This window comes from Cheilinus undulatus, linkage group 1, assembly GCF_018320785.1.
Source record: "Cheilinus undulatus linkage group 1, ASM1832078v1, whole genome shotgun sequence".
Taxonomy (NCBI): Eukaryota; Metazoa; Chordata; class Actinopteri; order Labriformes; family Labridae; genus Cheilinus; species Cheilinus undulatus.
This window is the reverse complement of record NC_054865.1, coordinates 38,432,970-38,450,470: the sequence shown is the minus strand read 5'-3', so window position 1 is coordinate 38,450,470 and position 17,501 is coordinate 38,432,970. Positions and strand designations below refer to the sequence as shown.

General features: G+C 39.0%; 1 protein-coding gene across 2 annotated transcripts; it reads right to left on the bottom strand.

Moving 5' to 3' along the window:
• Positions 1 to 948: 948 nt before the first annotated feature.
• On the bottom strand, positions 949 to 17,432 carry ctdspl2b (CTD (carboxy-terminal domain, RNA polymerase II, polypeptide A) small phosphatase like 2b). 2 transcript variants are annotated; one of them, XM_041785964.1, is made up of 13 exons: positions 17,242 to 17,432; positions 13,129 to 13,319; positions 10,394 to 10,529; positions 10,164 to 10,313; positions 9,763 to 10,011; positions 9,527 to 9,623; positions 6,307 to 6,418; positions 6,086 to 6,172; positions 5,654 to 5,716; positions 5,491 to 5,570; positions 5,116 to 5,242; positions 4,090 to 4,185; positions 949 to 3,993 (listed from the first exon to the last, which is right to left on the bottom strand). In XM_041785964.1, the coding sequence occupies exons 2-13, from the start codon at positions 13,294 to 13,296 to the stop codon at positions 3,928 to 3,930; spliced, it is 1,431 nt and encodes a 476-aa protein (XP_041641898.1). In that variant the 5' UTR covers positions 13,297 to 13,319; positions 17,242 to 17,432; the 3' UTR covers positions 949 to 3,927. The 2 variants fall into 2 exon arrangements, with proteins under 2 accessions (XP_041641898.1, XP_041641891.1); XM_041785957.1 differs by lacking the exon at positions 17,242 to 17,432 and adding an exon at positions 16,443 to 16,658.
• Between the last annotated feature and the right edge of the window lie 69 nt (positions 17,433 to 17,501).

The window sequence follows — 17,501 nt, the reverse complement described above, 5'->3', positions numbered from 1 at the left end:
AGAGGTTTCCATCTAGCCACTCTGCCATAAAGCCCAGATCAGTGGAGGACTGCAGTGATGTTTGTCCTTCTGGAGCTTTGTCTCATTTCCACAGGATCTCTAAAGCTCAGTCAAAGTGACCGTCAGGTTCTTGGTCACCTCTTTTACCAAGGCCCTTCTATACTGATAGCTCAGTTTTGCCAGGCAACTCTTGGAGGAGTCCTGGTTGTCCCAAAGTTTATTTCCATTTGAGAGTTATGGAGGCCACTGTGCTCTTGGGAACCCTCAGTGCAGCAGATATTTTTGTAGCCTTCCTCAGATCTGTGCCTTGCAACAATCTTGTCTCTGAGCTCTGCAGGCAGTTTCTTTGACCTCATGGATTGGGTTTTGCTTCGATATGCATTGAGGCCTTCTATAGAGAGGTATGTGCCACATCCGTTTACTTTGCCACGACTGGACTGCAATCAAGGTGCAGAAACATCTCAGCCAAGATTAAGAGAAAAGAGAGGCACCTGAGCTGAATTTCAAGTGTTTTGGCAAAAGGTCTGAATACTTAGGTCATTGTCATTGTCAGCTTTTTTATTTTTAATACATTTGCATTTATTTATTTACACCCTGTTTTACCTTGTCATGATGGGTTACCAAGTGTAGATTGATGAGACAAAAATGACTGTTTTTGACTGCAGCATCGGGCTGTAAAAAAAATGATGAAAGGGAAGGGGGTCTGAATATATAAAAATATAAGAGGTAACGTTTTTAAGGCCTGCTTCGGCTAGTCAATAAAACAAACTTGTCGTTTAACATGATATTTCTGTGAAGGATAGTATCACAGATTTTGTGCAATGTCTCCCCTATAAACACTGAAGTACCCATGGTGTAACATGATCCTTATTTTAGTATTTTCTCCCACAAATAGTCCTACTGCTCCAGCTTTGTAAAGGGAAATAAAAACAATGAGCATGCAAGAAGTTTTTAACTTTAAAACTTTGTTTCAGAAATTCAATGTAACTGTATATACACTTTACAATAGCATGTAGCCCGATGGCTAACAAAGATGTCTTAAAACATTTTAAATACATCTTCAGCACAAATAGCAATTCTTGCAAGTAAAATGGCTTAACAGATATTGAAAAAAAAAAATTAACACGATTGCGCTTTTCTGCAGAAAAGTTCCATGATTAAAATTTAATTCAGGACTTTCCTACAAAGCAGCTGTATTCTCTACATGCTAAGTTTAACAGTTCAGTAACATTTGCGCTAAACTAAACATACAGATATTTGTAAGAAAAAAAAAAACACTCCATCTGAAGTAAAGTTAAATCTTCATTAATACATTTAAAAAGTAGATATGACATGCCTTTTGAAATCAAAAATACAAAAGATTTTCCTTACTTTAAGGATTTTTTTTTAAAAACATGAAGCTGCATGTATTGTACAACGCTCAGTGTACAATAAACTGGTAATGCACATAAAAATGAGCTGGATGAAAGGTATTAAAAGCCTCCCACCGGTCCTTCAAAAACAAGCCATGACTGAAAATTTTATGTCATCACACAGCCAACTGAGCAGACGAGCACACCTGGGCCACATCACACACTCAGGGTGAGGCTTGCATACTGAAAGCTGGCAGTCAGGATGATGAGGGGGCTTAGGGGGCAGGGGAGGGGAAAACCATGGTGGGACCTTAAGCATTTCCTCTTCCATACACATTGTTCTTGCCTCAGCTTTCTTTCTTTTTTTTTTTTTTTTTTGACGCATTAATGGCAGGTGTTAGCTGCCGTCTCTCCTCACCTGTTTGTTCATGTTGGTGAGAAGAAAATAAGGAATTTGGAAAGACTTAAGACTTTACCCCCCATGTACAATTTACATTCATAGTCTGGACATTGTGCACTCTTAACATTACGTCTGAGCAAACACCATTGTGCCCTGTAACAATTTTAGTTTGAATACAAACTAATTCTATTTTCTGGAGAGCTATTAACTTCTTGTGGGGACAAAAAAGGCGAAGGTGAGCACATGCTCAACAGATGGGAAACATCTCTGCAGTCAAAGCAAGCAGCAGGGATTGTTTGGGCGGGGCGAAGCAAGATTAACCTGCATATGTAATCAGGGAGGGAGCGACTCAATGGAAGCGGAGTACTCGAGATGTACGGCACACTCAAAGAAAAAGGGGAAGTTCAGTATCTGCAAAAACGTCAAGGTCTGATTGTCTCTTTCAATCTACGCATTTTTTGTTAGGTGAGACTACAGATAATCAGGGAGAGGCGCTTCTTATGGCACAATACAGGCAACTCAGACAAACCCAAACACTCTTATTTGCTTTAACATAAAATGCACTTTGATTCAAACTGACCAAGATCTTTAAAGGTTTAACAATGCATGCCAAATTGTCAATGTGGTTCAGGTTAACGCTAGAGGGTTCAGACTGATGGGCTCTATTCCTCCCATGTTGTGGCTTGTAAGGGTGCTAACATGGCATCCACACTTCTGTAACCTCACTGTTAACAATATAAACGTAAAACAACAGAGGAGTAAAATGTCAGTTTGGCTTGAGTCTTTCAGGCTGAAGTCGGGCAGATAAACATTCATATAGTTACCATTCTTAAACACAATGCTTTAAACTGCGCTAAACATAAAAAGAAAAAACACAAAAGCTAATGAGTACAATGTAAAAATGTATGAAACAGGTAGAGGAGCAGCCAGTCAAGCTGACTAAAACAGTATGTTGCTGGTGCCAGATATGGCTGGTACAAGGTCTGGCCATAGATTCCTACCATAGGTAGACTTCATGACACACTGGCAGAGATGTGCTACATTAGTCATAATGCTACTGATATAGCCATCAAATAAAACATTACAACTAAAAGAAACTGCTCTTACTTAGCCAGTATGTTTGATTAGGAGTAAAAGAAAATACTGGTTACAGACAAATGAAAAATCAAATACTATTTTTAAAGAAAGGTTGACACAGATCACTTTGAAAATGAATGCCCTAAAACCTTTACAATACGTCAGATTTACAGGTAAGAAGATTCTTAATCCTAACATTTAATTAAGGAGCCATGTTGTCAACAGTGGAGCCAAAAATTCATTCAAGCTTGTTGTGTTAGAATGAGAACAAACTATTCTTAAATGTCCTGGACTGATTCCATTTCATTTGACTATGCAGTGGACTGTCATCATTAACACACACCCATATTCTCCTACTAGGAAAAAGGCTTACAATTAATGACCCCTTTTAAAATATCATATCTTACAAACAGAAGTAAAACATTTTGAAACGCTATTTTTTTTTTAACAATAAAACACCAGTTTTACCAGAAAATAACTGCAACCAACAATAGAAACTTGACTCGGCTACGGAGGAATGCATATGATTTAAAGGCTACAGATTGTAGTTTTACCAAACATTAAATCAGTGTGTGTGTTTGTGTTGAGTGTGGCGAGAAGTAAACAAACACACATGCACAGATTCATTTACAGGCCAGTCATTCCTGCTGAAAATGGTCTGCAGCCACAGAGTGTCGTTATTCATCAGTGTCAACAGCGTGAGCACCAGGGGGTTGGTTTGGGTTCAGGGACTCGGTCAGGGCAGAGTTCCTCTTTCAGATCCACTAAACCAGCACCAAGACTGCAGGATTAAGTGTAGAGACGATCCGGCTCCACCGCTGGAGTCAGTCAAAAAGAGGAGTTTGCCTGGGCTTCTTGATAGTGTGTCATTTCATCCATATATTTATTTAGGTATTAAGAAATTTTACCCAGATATTTAAAAATGTCCTTTTTTAGTTTTAAAAAGAAACGGTGGGTTTTAAAAAAATCAAAGACGAAAAAGGCCAAAATTTTAACAGTAATGGCAATGTTGTAGTTTGTAATCCAAAGAGGGGCTTTTTACACGCGTGTTGTTTCATTCTTTTCATGTTGTCCAGTTCTGAAAGACTGTGGTCCAGATCAGTCAGGGGGCAACAAGTCATGAAGCCGGAATCTCTCCCGAACGTGCGGTCGCACATCCTCGTTCTGAACAGAGGGGAAAACCATGAGATAAATGAATGATCATAGTTACTGTGATGACAAAACATTTCTGTGATATTACAGGATCATAGGATGTCCTACCATCTCGACGAGCTTCTCCAGAAAGGGCACCAGCTTCAGCAGCTCATTGTCATTTTTGTCCATGAACCAGCTCTCTATGGGGATCCCATTGGACAACTGTTGGGACAAAAACAGGTTAACTGGGATTAGTAAGATGCTATTATTTAAAAAAGCGACATTTACCACCAGTTAATATTCCATTACAACACCTGAATCATACATCAACTCATAAAGGCCTGTCCAGCATGACCTTACTGAGGGCACATACCAGGACCAGTAGCAGTACTAGGTCTAGATATTGTTTTTTTTTTTTTTGTTTGTTTTTTTTACAATACCAGAGCTAAATCCATACTTTAAAACAGTACCAGTGCCTGAATTTATACTTTTGAGAGGAAAAATAAACAGTTATGTTATTAAGATTAACAAATAATTTTATAGTTGCAAAGGCAACTTTAAACTACAAATTGAGCCAGATATCACAGCTTAACACTAAAAACAAATTCACACAATTAGAGAGGTGTCTGTCTGCTTTTAACCTTTACAATCATTTCATACTGAGACTGACAAAAAAATGTAGAAAGGACAGGAGCCGGTATTTAAAGCTCCTGAATGGGCTGATTGTTTATATTTACTATAGGAGAGTTGAAAAGTGAAGAAGAGCTTGTATTTGTCTAGTTTAGTTAAAGAGGTTCCATTAATTATCTTCATCCTATATTTACTTTGTGTACCTTGTTTAAAGGGCATCAAAAGCACTCTGGATCCTTTCAGTCAAAGGAAAATTCAATAAAATGAGCCCTTCTCTGGTCAGAAGACATGCTTAAATCAGTCTGATAGTCATTAATTGGGGAAACATTTAACAAATTAAATTTACACAGAGTTGATTTTTTGTGACCAGCAGCGCCTTATGGATTGCATCCATTCTAACAAAGAAGCCTTATTTTAAAAAGAAAGTCACTTTACTACCTATTCCGATTTGTCACTGCTGCTGGCTGAGAAAGGGGTTACATAACCACACCTCCAGTCTTAAATTGCGTTAAAGGTGTTCACCTGATAAGCAAAGGCTTGCGGTGAATTGTCAATGATGATGGTCTTTGACAGGTCTCTGCCTAAGATGTTGAGGTCCTTTATGTAGTTTCCCTGGACACAGACACAATGCTCTCGAAACAACCGATGTCTACGGTTACAGCGGGGGGAAGAAAGGACAGAGGGAGGAGAGAGAGAGAGAGAGAGAGAAAAATCAATCAGTGACAAGGTCAGGGCAATCAATAATTCAGAAAAACCACAACACTGACACCTCGACAGCAGTACATGCCAACACGAGTACTGCACCGAACTTCAGAGCCTCCTCTCACTCAGGCTTTCGTTCATCTTTTGAGTTGATATGTTTTAATGTGAAAGTGACGCAAGAAGAAAACTCAGTACCTTACTAGCTGCTTTTTAGGATCCAGGATGTTGAGCAATTTGTCTGCATACACTTTTTTAGAGGCTGTAAAGAGGATGATCTGTAAAAAAGAGAAGATAAACTTCAAATGATTGAATTGGGGCAATTAGAGCCAATAAACAGCAGGAGTTTTGTTATATTTACCTCATAGATTTGAGACATGCGCTCCAAAAACTCTCTAAAGAATGGCCTCAGGCGCACATATACCTGCACAAACACACCACTTGTTAGCAAACATTATAAATATGCAGTTATTGCTGCTGCTCATTTCCTATGATACAAGAAATACAAAAAAAAAACAGAATAGTACAATCCTGGCCATATGTGCCCCTACCACCGAAATACAGCCTTTTCAGAATCACATTTTTATGTGTAATATTTGTAATTACCAAAAGTTGCTGGTCAATATTTCAGGCAGAAAAAGCCTTTGAATAGAAATGAACTGAAGCTTTGTAACACATGCCTTTTCAGGGTAGCTTTTAAATGCCTCTCCTTTTCCTACATATATGACTTTGTCTCCCTCTGCTGGTCTTAAAGATTAAACTGAGATGAAAACACTTCTGACACAGCACTAACCTGGTAAATGACATCTTGAAAGAGGACAGGGAAGGTAAGTGCTGCATCCTCCAGCTCATTTAAACTGCAGTGAACCAGGGTTTCATCCTAACAGACACAACAGAGAAAATACAAGGAATACTTTTCACAGTAATAACACTATTTTTACTAAATGCTGCAATGTAGTTAAAATAAAATGAGATTGAGACGACAGAAATATATAAAATTATACAGGAACTAACCAGGTCTAAGACCAGGGAGAATTCAGGCGTGCTGCGTGTCTTTAGTGGCAGAGCTGGCTTTCTAGTGAGCTGCTCTTCTGTCAGTGGAGGGACGTGTTTGATGAAGAAATACCTGCAAATTGGAAAATAACAAAAACTTTACACAGGGTTCCTAAACACTTTTAAAAAATCTAATTTAAGACTTTCAAAGACCTTTTTAAGACCTGAACTGAGAAAAATTTATAACATTTCTTGCACAGTACACAGAGCCGGGGCAGAATTTTATGATTTAACAAACTACTTATGAAATGCCAAATGGTATAGGGCAAAAGACTTTGTTTGGTCATAAAAGCCCAAATCTGAAGATTACTGACAAATGTAATACATCTATTCTACCAATACGTCATACAGTGATATTTATTAAAACACGTGTTTGTAGGGGTTCTGAGCTGATACTAAACAGGTTAACTATTTAAAAGAATAATGCTTTTTGTCGGGGAAATTCTGTCAAAATGAGGGTTGGCTGCACTGATTTTTGAGTGGGCAACCTGGTAGCCCAGATGTTAGAGAGCTGGACTAGTGTTTCCCAACAGTACAGAGTTTATTATATCATAGAGAGTGAGACAAAATCAGAGATGGGTATGCCCCAGAGAAAATTTTAACATCCAACACAGAATTCTGAGAATATTTGTGCGACAATTTAAGGAAGATGATTAAAATCATAAAAGGCTGGCAAGTAAAACAGATTGGCTACAGACAAGTCTTGAATTTAAAACGTGCAATTTAAGACTAATTAAGACTTTTCAAGGACTGGCAGGAAACCTGTTTCCATCATGGCTTCCCAAAGTGTGGGTCGGGGCCAGAGGTACTGTAGGTGGACTGCAAGAAGCCATTTCCACAAACTAAAAATTATCTACATTTAAAAAGGATTTAAATCACATTCTAAATGATTACAAAGTATTTGATTAAATGTTCTCATTTTAAAGTCTAAGAAGTAATAAAAACACATCCAGAAATTTTAATCCATGCCATCATTTTATCATTTATTTTGCTTCCTGATTTTCAGAGTCTCAAAGTGTCTTTGGAGACATTAATGCTGCTTTGGAAGAGTTTGCTAGGCCACAAAGTAAGTTTACATAGATAAATAAATAAGAAAAGATCTTTAAGTTTCTTTGCCGATTCCTGATCAAAACTAAATAAATGACAGTGGCACATAATTGCACTTTGTGAAGTAATGTTAATGCGTCTGAAAGCAAAACTGAAATATAAAATGAAATCAAAAGGCGAACACCTCAGCCTCATGTTATGGTTGTACAAGGATTTTGGTGGGCCCCAGAAGATTTTCAGATATCAAAATGGGCTGCAGCATACTTAAGTTTGGGAAGGGCTGTTTAACATCAACAGAATCATCATTGTTGGGAAGAGTGTAAAAAAAAAAAACAATAACAATAACTGCAAAATGGATTAATTGTGATTCAATGATTGATTCAAAACATATTTTAAACTGTCCATCATGACTAAACTTTTCATTATGAGCTCCTGTCTTGGTAAAATGACCAGAAAAAAATTAATTAAACTGAAAAGCAGCACAGGTACTACATCAGCAGCTAATGCAGGCCATAGCAACGAGCCCATAATTCAAATGTCGATCTGCCTTATGTACTGGTTTCAATATTATTTGGTTGCATTTCCTGTGTAAAGAAACACTGACCCTCATTATACAATTATACACTGACACGAGACGGTCATTCAATTTGTATTTCCCTGTGATGAACAAAACTGGTGCAACTGGATCCGACACAAAAGTAGCGACCAACTGCTGTTAATGGAATTTTTTTTTTTGTTAAATTCTGACACACTGCAAACATAAACTCCAGAGTAGAACTGTTGGCCTTGTTTTTGTTTTAGGCCAGGGTGTCAGGTTGGTGGTCTAGATACTGTATGCCTCAACTAAGGCTGGGACCTAGATGAATCAGATGTCTTTCCATTCTACAAACAATATCTCAGATTAAATGACTAAATTTATTATTGTCACTTACGTTGTTGACTTCTTGTGATCATAAAACGGGAGAAAAAGACAAAAAGACAACTGTGCTCCCAGCCGTGTTAAGCAGTGTGTGCTCTGCCCCCTCACCGAACAGCTCTCACTTTCATTTAAGTGAGAGAAGAGGGACCACAGCATGTGCTTTGTTAGTTTGAAAAGAGAGAGAGCCACAGTTAACGCAAAAAGTAACACAACCTGTCAAGTGAGTCCTCTCTGTTTTTGAGGATCAAAGATCAAATAGGTTGTTTGCAATCACATGATCCAAAAAGTCAGGTAGTGGGGGAAGGCCATATAGAATAAATAGGAACGGAGGAAAGTTAGTACTTAACTGCTTTAAATTGACCTATATGCTGTACTCATTATTAAAAAATGTCTACATACATTTACCATGATTCCCACATTTTACAAAAAAGTGTTTTTTTTCCACAGTTTAACTTATTTACCTGATGTAGAGGCAATCAAAATCACAAATACTCAGTCCTGCAGACCTAGCGTCCAGTGTCATGTAGCCAGAAGAAGGAAAACAAGTCTTGCAGAGCCTTGACTGAGCTAAGAGCCTGGCCAAGCCCTCTTTAACATTTAACAAAACCCTCATTTTGTCTCAAACATGCTTCTAATTGAAGCAGTAATGTAACATCAACTGAATAAACCTTGCGGGGTGAGCGGCTCAGTAAAGATGTGTTAGTCACGAATGAGCCTGCGCTACAAAACGGCTCCTTTATGTTAGCCACGGTAGCTAGCTCCTGTTTGAGTATCAGTCTCCTTTCCTTCATTCTTTGTCGTTATTTAATCCACATCTAAAAAGCCAAACTGGTACCAAATAAAGAGCTGTTTGAGAGCCAAACAACTAGCTCTACTGAGCTGAGCCAAATGATCTGGATTTCTAAAAAAGGGATGGATTTCCCATCCAGTGAAGCTGGCAACACACATGTTGCATGTCACAACTCATTCAGGCTTTAGATGGAGACTTTTTTTTTAATTCCTCCCTGCTGTCATTTCTCTGTAACTTTTTATAAACTATTATTTATTTTTTTGGTCTGAGTATTTTTGTACTTTTACAAAAGTAGCCCAAATCTTGCTCATTCCTGCATAAAAACCTCATAACATATTGTTTTTCAGATTTCTGCATACTGATTTAGTGGTCAGGTTTGATCAAACAGGTGTAAGAAGCATTCTAGGGCTGCAATGTTCACTCACGGGTCAAAAACTTCCCAGTCCTCCTCGTAGGAAGCCTCTGGTGGCACTGCAGCAGGAGGAGAGTCCACATATGACATCTCTGGACTTGAACCAGGAGCTTGGATCACAATGAGAACAGGATGAGAAACAAATATATAAAACTGCAAAATGGGCAGTCATTTCTGCAAATGACTTTGTAGTGAACCCAACACCAATTAAGCTCACAGCTTGAGGACAGCAGGTGCTGCAGTACTTACCTGTGAGTGGTGGGAGGTCAGCGTCAGCTTCAAGCTCCCCCTCCTCTACTGCTGGAGACATCTCAGGGATGTGTGGAGGTCGTAGAGGAGGCAGCTGCGTTACACTAGAGTAGAAGTTAGTGGGCGCACACACTTCCTGTGTGGATGTAGCTGTGCTGGTGGCCGTCTCTGTAGCCTGCTCCAAGTCCAGCTGTTTGACAATCTCTTCAGCCTCCAACGCCTGGTCTGGGGAGTCTGAGCCAGAGGAGGCTGAAAATAACAGAAGGAATTATAGCTGTGCACCGTCCTGACATATCTCACAAACATTTCCACCAAAATGAAGAATATACACAACCCTTCACATGATACAGTGGTGTGACATGCTCATCATGAATCCGCTGACTTCCTCTGAGTCTGCCTACCATTTTTAGCTGGTGAGAAAAAGTTGAAGACAGGGGAGAAGATGGTCCCCAGAAGAGTGGTCCTGGGAGGGCTGGCAGCCACTTCAACGGCTGTCGTTTCCTCCAGACTGCCGTTGGGCTTCTCCTTACTCCTGTCATGATTGGTTGCCTCTGCAGAGGAGAGTTCAAAGAATTGGCAAAAGACGAACAAATAATACAGGAAAATGACCGGCCATTTGAGTTCTACTCACGTCCATTAAGGGGGCCTCTTCTGCCAACCCTGCTGATAGTCTTACGGGGGGTGTTTGTGTTGGGAGTGGAGGTGATCAGGTTGTTGTCCACATCACAGTTGAGCCGTGTCTTCTTGGCTGGGCTCTCCTGCTGCACCTGAACAAGACAAGACATCATTAAATAAAATCCAAGACAAAAATGCTTGAAAAGATACAGAACACAGATAAAACTTTTCACTAAAAGAAAAGTCTGCTTATATGATAGTGGTTTATTTGATTTATTAAAAAAAGCTGCAGCATTCACCTTACATACACTGCATCAAGACTGATACTTTATGCAGGTGATACAAAGAACCTGAACAATTGGTTCTTATAAATACATTTTTTTAACTTAAAGTAACAGATTAGTATTAGGGTTGATGCCTCTATTTGACCGTTAAAAGCAAACTAAACTAAAAGATGTTGGATTATTATTTGGAGTTAAATGCTTGTCATCTCTTCTATTTGGTCAGTGTTGAATGGAAATTTAGAGGACCAGAAATGCCTTCAATAATTTCCATTGACAAGATCCAGATTGAGTGATATGACTGAATATTACAAGTCATTTGTTTTTCCACTTAGTTTAAGACCATTACTTGCACATAAACAGTCTGGAAATACAGTGTAAGATTTAGCATTGTGCTTGCAAGGGTGTCAAAAACTAACTTTAACTTTTGATACAATCCAATTTGACCTCCTTCACCACTTTCCATAGCATCACAGCAGGGCTGACAGCCTCAAATCGATTGGTTGATTAATTGGTCGATGACCTCATGTCTGACCGAAATCCAACTGGTTGAAAAATTGCATGTGCTACTTTAATTGGAAGAATAAATTTTTTGCAGGGGTGAGAAGGGAGATGTCCTGTGTTTTTATTTTTTCAGTCATCTAATGTTACAAAATATAATTTACAAAAAAAATAACTATGAATGTAACTATTCAAATACAATTTACTCATGCATTTAAGGGTAATTTATTACAGGTCAAATACCCAGAAAGTCAAAACAACGTCACTAGGACCCTCCCACCTAAGAGGAGAGCGAAGCCCGTGAAGCATGTTTATACTCCATTTCCCATTATTTGACATGTCGAAAAAGTCAGCGGTGTGGCAACATTTTGTTAAAAATGTGTATTACCAAATATACATATCTACCTCAGCTTATATTGACTTTTCTCTTCCCTTCTCTCTTCAACTCCTTGCATGATCTTATAACCATTCTCACCTGCAGCATGTTTTTTTTAATGCTTTCTTTTACAACTCATGAAATGTTGCTCATAGGTCAGTTGTGACCAGCTGTCTGATGAGCCTCGTTCATGATGTAGAACATATTGAAACAATTAAACACTACTGACAGCTTCTGATGGTTGACAGCTTCCACTCGGTTAGTCAACTGTTAGTTAAAAAAGCTTTTGTCCATGATTACCCTGGTTGGCCAGTCGTCTCATTTAAATGTTCACATTAGCGATACTTCTCTTAGAGACAGATATAAAAGGCGCTGTCGTCTGGTCATTAGGGTCCCAACCTGCAAACTTTTTTCCACTTCATCTCGGTAAATAAACGCTGCACGCTGGCTAATATATGCTCATAAATGACACAGCACTGGCTGGAACAAGTGATCCTGTTAATAGTTATTGTAACTGATCAGTACAAAAACAATTGTCTGAGAGTACTTTGAAGGCCATATGAGTTTAAAAATCTATCGTGTCATGATCATGAAGATCATATGATCAAAGGCAAGTGCTCGCAGATCATCTCTGAATTAATTGTCTTTTTAGAACAATGTGATGAGGCTAAAATAAAAGCTTCAAAAGCTTGTTCTTTTAACTTAAAAGTTAATTCTGACTACCAAATGGATGCAATAAGCAACATGTCATGCATTATACTGATCGTCAAATAGTGAATTTTTTTTGTTTGTTTTTTGCCTGAAGACCACTCGATTGGTTGCTGTCTGTGTAAAGTTTTTCTTAAGTTGACTACAGGCCTAAACATTACAGGATGCAGAGCGTGTCAGACGCTACTACACTAGACACACTAAGAGTGTAAGGAAAAGGAGATTTTGTCTGCGTTTATCAGTTTATCTGGCAACCATACTTGGATGGCTGCACATCAGCTTGATTGCTGCCATCTGTGAGGGAAACACTGCGTTGTCACCTGCGTGATTCATTCACACCTGTCTTACTGCACGTGTGTGTTTAAGTGTTTAAGGAGAGGGCAAGAAAGCAAGCTGGTGCAACTTCTGCAGTCCTGCACTGAAATTCAGACCCTGAATAACAATTAAAGCAGAAATCTAGGCCTTGTATCCTTTAACCAACTTTGTTCAGGGGGTGAGTGATAACAACAGATAACAAAGGAAAAGCTCATTTTAGCTTACTTGACTTTTCCACTTATTACAACCTCCTGTCGTTTCAGACCAGCTCTGTGAGCCAGAAGCTAAAATTAGAGCAGAGTTCTCAGACAAGCTCCTGCATTCCAACAGACATTTCTTGAGGAAATATGACACTCTACAGCAAGAAATACAGTATTTAACTCTGAGACCTAGAGAGCAGCACAGTGATGAACAGAGATTTAAAAACCACTTCAGTGCTTTAACACCTAAGTAGGACTGTTGAATCAAAACACGTAGAGGAGAGGGGAAGATGCTGCAGCTTTAGATACAAAAACCCCATGCCTAGTAACAATCAGCAGGATCATTTCATGTGATCAGGGAGGTAGTTACCTTGACAGCGTTTCCTCTGATGAACTTTTTGATGGTCGAGAACAACCCCCTTCCTCCACTAGTAGGAGTGTCTTCTTCGACTTCAGAGTGCCTCCGCTTGGTACGGGATGGGCGGCTCGCCAGAGTGGGGTTCGGCTGCTGAGACGCCTTACGCATTCTCAGCCTCATTGTTTTTGCAGTCACATGTAAGGCTGTTTTAACAAGTCAGATGTGGAGAAGGATGGCAGTTACAGGAAGAGAAGAGAGAGGGGGAAAGCGGCATGAGTGCACACTCAAGGAAACATATTAAAGCAAATATTAAAACCTGTATGTGGGAAAACAGGTTGCTGTTGCAGTTGTTAGAGTTCAAACTGTTAAAACCGAGAAGTTTGTTGAGTGTATCTGTAGTGGGTTGTTACTGGTGCATTTTCTGTTAACATCTGGATGCATTCAAGATCCCATTTCACTTACATCACAGTGGATTGCAGCAGCCACAGCTGGCTCTGCTTCCATTTGTAAAGAAAAATAATTAAACATATTAGCAAATAATCTTGCATGGGATCTTTTAACACAAACTCACAAGTGCCCCCTCATTTACCAGTTAACTTTTTACAAGTTTACTGTTTAAATGTCAGCTTAAAATACAACAACGACAAAATATATATCTATACAGGCATGGGATAAGATTTTAATGTGACCAATCTGAAGAAAAAAGCTTAGAAACTTTATATGGTCTTAAGTTGAAGGGTTTCATTGGTCAGTTTGTACTGGAGTGTGCACAGAGAAAACTTAAAAAGCGTCCACACAGTGAAAACAAACTGTGAGTCAAGCGAGCCAGCCCATTGCTCTTACATAACTGCAGCTGGTGAAAATGTGTCTGGACATATCCACAACCTGTCAGGAACCTTAAACACACAACAGCACACTCCAAATACACACTGCACTGTATCTTACAGTTACTGTAATGTAATGCATTATAGTAACATCTACACAAGGCTGAACACATGAGCAGGATACTGCTTTTGTTCAGTCCCACATAGAGCATAGAAACATGAAAGTAACAGGAAGGCAGGAAAGTAGAAGGTCGAAGAAAAAGCATTTTCAAAGTTGTGACAGCTAAGAAAAACAGATTAAATATTAGAGCTACGCAGTGTGCATAAATATCACAATAAAACTCTTGTTGAAAATGATGTCCCCATGTGCCGAGATGTGCTTTATCAGGAAAACTTTGTTTTACTGCCTTTTCAAAAATGGGATTGTCAAAACAAAAACCTGTCAGTGGACACTTGTTTCAATTATATCAAGACAGTAGGGCTGGACAATTAATTGAATTTTGATTATGATTTCAATTTTGGCTTTTCATGATCATAAAAACATTATAACTGAAGAAAAATGATTAATGTGTGCTTCAAAGAGTATTTTTGGGTTGTGCTTTTGGCCGTGATATTAGTGTTTTTTGCATGTTGCAAATTTTGCAAGTTTTACAGGAGCGCATGTAGATTGGATATTTATTTTTATTTATTGTTTTTTATTGCTATTATTTAATGTATTGTTATTATTTTACTTGTTACCAATTTATTTTTGATTGTTCTTTTAAGTTGTGGTTCAATAAATACTCAAATTTTGAAACCAGTGAATAATTGTGTTTATTAATCGTGATTTCAATATCAATCAAAATAATCGTGATCATTATTTCTGCTATAATTATCCAGCCCTACAAGGCAGAAGAGGTGAAGTAAAAGTGAAACTGAACTTTACTCTTCTATTGCACTTATGCAAGTCAGGGAGACAAAACTGCTTAAAAATATGGAGTTTCGTTTTTCTTTTCCCAATACAATAAAAACTTCTATTTAGACTTTGTAGTAGGCTGTAAGTTAACAGCATTTTACCAGTGTTGCAGTGATTTTATGATGTAAAAGCCATTTTTAAAAAAAACTGCATGCTCAGTCACACAGTATTTTTCGCAAAGTACACAATGTTCTACAAACCAATACAAGGACATATACCAAACAGGTTAGTGAAGAAAAAGACCTCTGGTAAAGCCTTTTCAGTTGACTGAACTCATGTCTTCACACTTATTCAGCTAAACACATCATTGATGCACTGACCAAAAAAACAACGTCTGTCAACCTCATCCAATCCTTAGCTGGTTTAAACCCTGCTTGTACTCTGTCTCAACTGTCCTGCTGTTTTCCCCTCCTGTTTTTCTGTAATACCTACAGAAAATGGTGTCAAAATTATGCTCACGGTTGGTACGCTTCAACTCAAATTATTTTTGTCAGTCAGCTAAACATCATGGACAGTGAATATGCCACAGGTCTTAAAAAGATCTAACACTACGTCCTTGTTGTACACCATTTTTTGCACCTGATCCACCAACACTTCAAGTTAAAGCTTTAAGACGTCCTGATACTTAAACTTCCCCTAACTACACGAGGAAAACTCTCAGGTGCTGCAAATTGAATCTTTCCTACCGTCTACTGCACTTAACTGTGACTGATGCCAGACTTCGCGTGTACATGATTTTTAAGCATGAATACAGTATGCCTGCTAATTGAACATTATGTTACCTTTCGTATCTTTTCAAGGTGTCTTGTGCTATACCTAAATACACGTTTGCATACAGCAGGTTTCTTAATGCTGTTTAACAAAATTCAAAATGATGCGTCTGTCTTCTAATAATTACATGACATGATCAACCCTAAACACGGGGTCTCATAGCTGAGGTGCTGTTGGGACTTAACGTCCGTTTTTTTAAACAGTTAGCCACTAACTTAGGATCATGTATACAGCTAGGTTCGAGCAAGTGAGCGGGAAATAAGAACATGCCACTGAGTCTGAGTGAGCGAGTTAGCATACGCTAGCCATAGAAACGAACGAGGCCCTCCCGATAGCTGCACCCTCTGCAAGACTGCTCCGAGGCTAGGGCTGCTAACTGGAGCAGGAAGGGGCGAAAACATGCATCACAACACAGAAAACAACCCCTGCCACATGCAACGTCTGGTCAAATTCAACTGCGCCAACCTGTTTGAATCAGCGTTTATAAAAGTTAGCAAATATCACCAGTAAAAAAAAAAAAATCACAGGTTAGCAAGCTGTGCAGTTAGCTTGATTATGCTAACGTTTCCCAAACGAACTACAAAAGGTCAGGGGTTATGCAGGCGTGCAACATACCTTTTAACAAGTACTTTCCATTTAATTGTCATGCTGCATGACCATAACAGTGTCGTAAAGAGTTGACCCTATCGTATCAGCAACACTACACCCCAGTCGAGAGTTTCCGAAGCCTAGCGTTAGCATCTCAAGTCAAGACAAGCCCAAACAGGCTAACTTACCCTCAGCAAGCCAGTGCGGCATCGTTACTTCAGCGAAATAACCTTATGACAAATAACTAAAGTAACACACGATAGAGAGCTGACTGTGGTAAAAGCTGCGGCGGGGTTTTACTCGACTGTCTCCTTGCTTTTTACACATTTTAACGCTTGAGTTATTTGACTAACTCGCCAGACGTCGTTAATCATAACAGCTAGCGTACAAAGTACCTGTTATCGTAATTCAAATGAACAGCTGATCTCTTCAGCGTTATCACTTGATTACAAACAGCTGATGGGATTTCATTCATCACTCTAGATGTAACGAAACACCTTGCAATCATCCATGAACAAAGGTTTAAACCGAAATTAATAGGATTGTCTAGCGTTAGCTAACCTAAACCTAGCAAAGTTGTGTTATGGAATGCAATTTGGGTTATTAACCTTAAAGCTAAAAGACTAAACCAGGCAAATTTCCCCTGTTACCTTCACCTTCCACCATCACGATGCCCACGAACCTTTGTTTAATGGGGAATTTTTAAATAGCACAACTTAGTTACGAACACCAAAAGGAAGCTACAATTAGCTGACCAGGAATTAGCCAGATCCGCTGTAGGCCGTGTTCAACTAATCTAAGCTACTTGGCTTAGCTTAGCACAGCTAGCTTAGCGTTAACCCTACCTAGACTACTTAAAACTGCTCCAGGCTAACAAATGTATACCGGTAGTGAAGAGAAATATTTATCTTGTCGTTAGCAAACATTACATAAGCACGCCAATTTAGACAGATGCACTAACAATGTTAGTTAACGTAACCCACTTACTTTACGGTGATCCGCAGTATCTGGTGATAACGACTCAATGCCGTTTAACCATCCCAGCAAAAGCAATGGTTGTTTTCGTGATCGAGTCCGACTTTTTCTGTATCTCTCTACTTAAGAGCCGTCTCCGAAATGACACATCGTTGTGTTACCAGGCGCCATTTCCCGCCTCTGCTCAGTCTCTCCAAAGCAGATACCCGTATGGGACACAGACACACCCCCTTACCTCTCAAAAACACCAGACACAGTCTGCAGACACTACC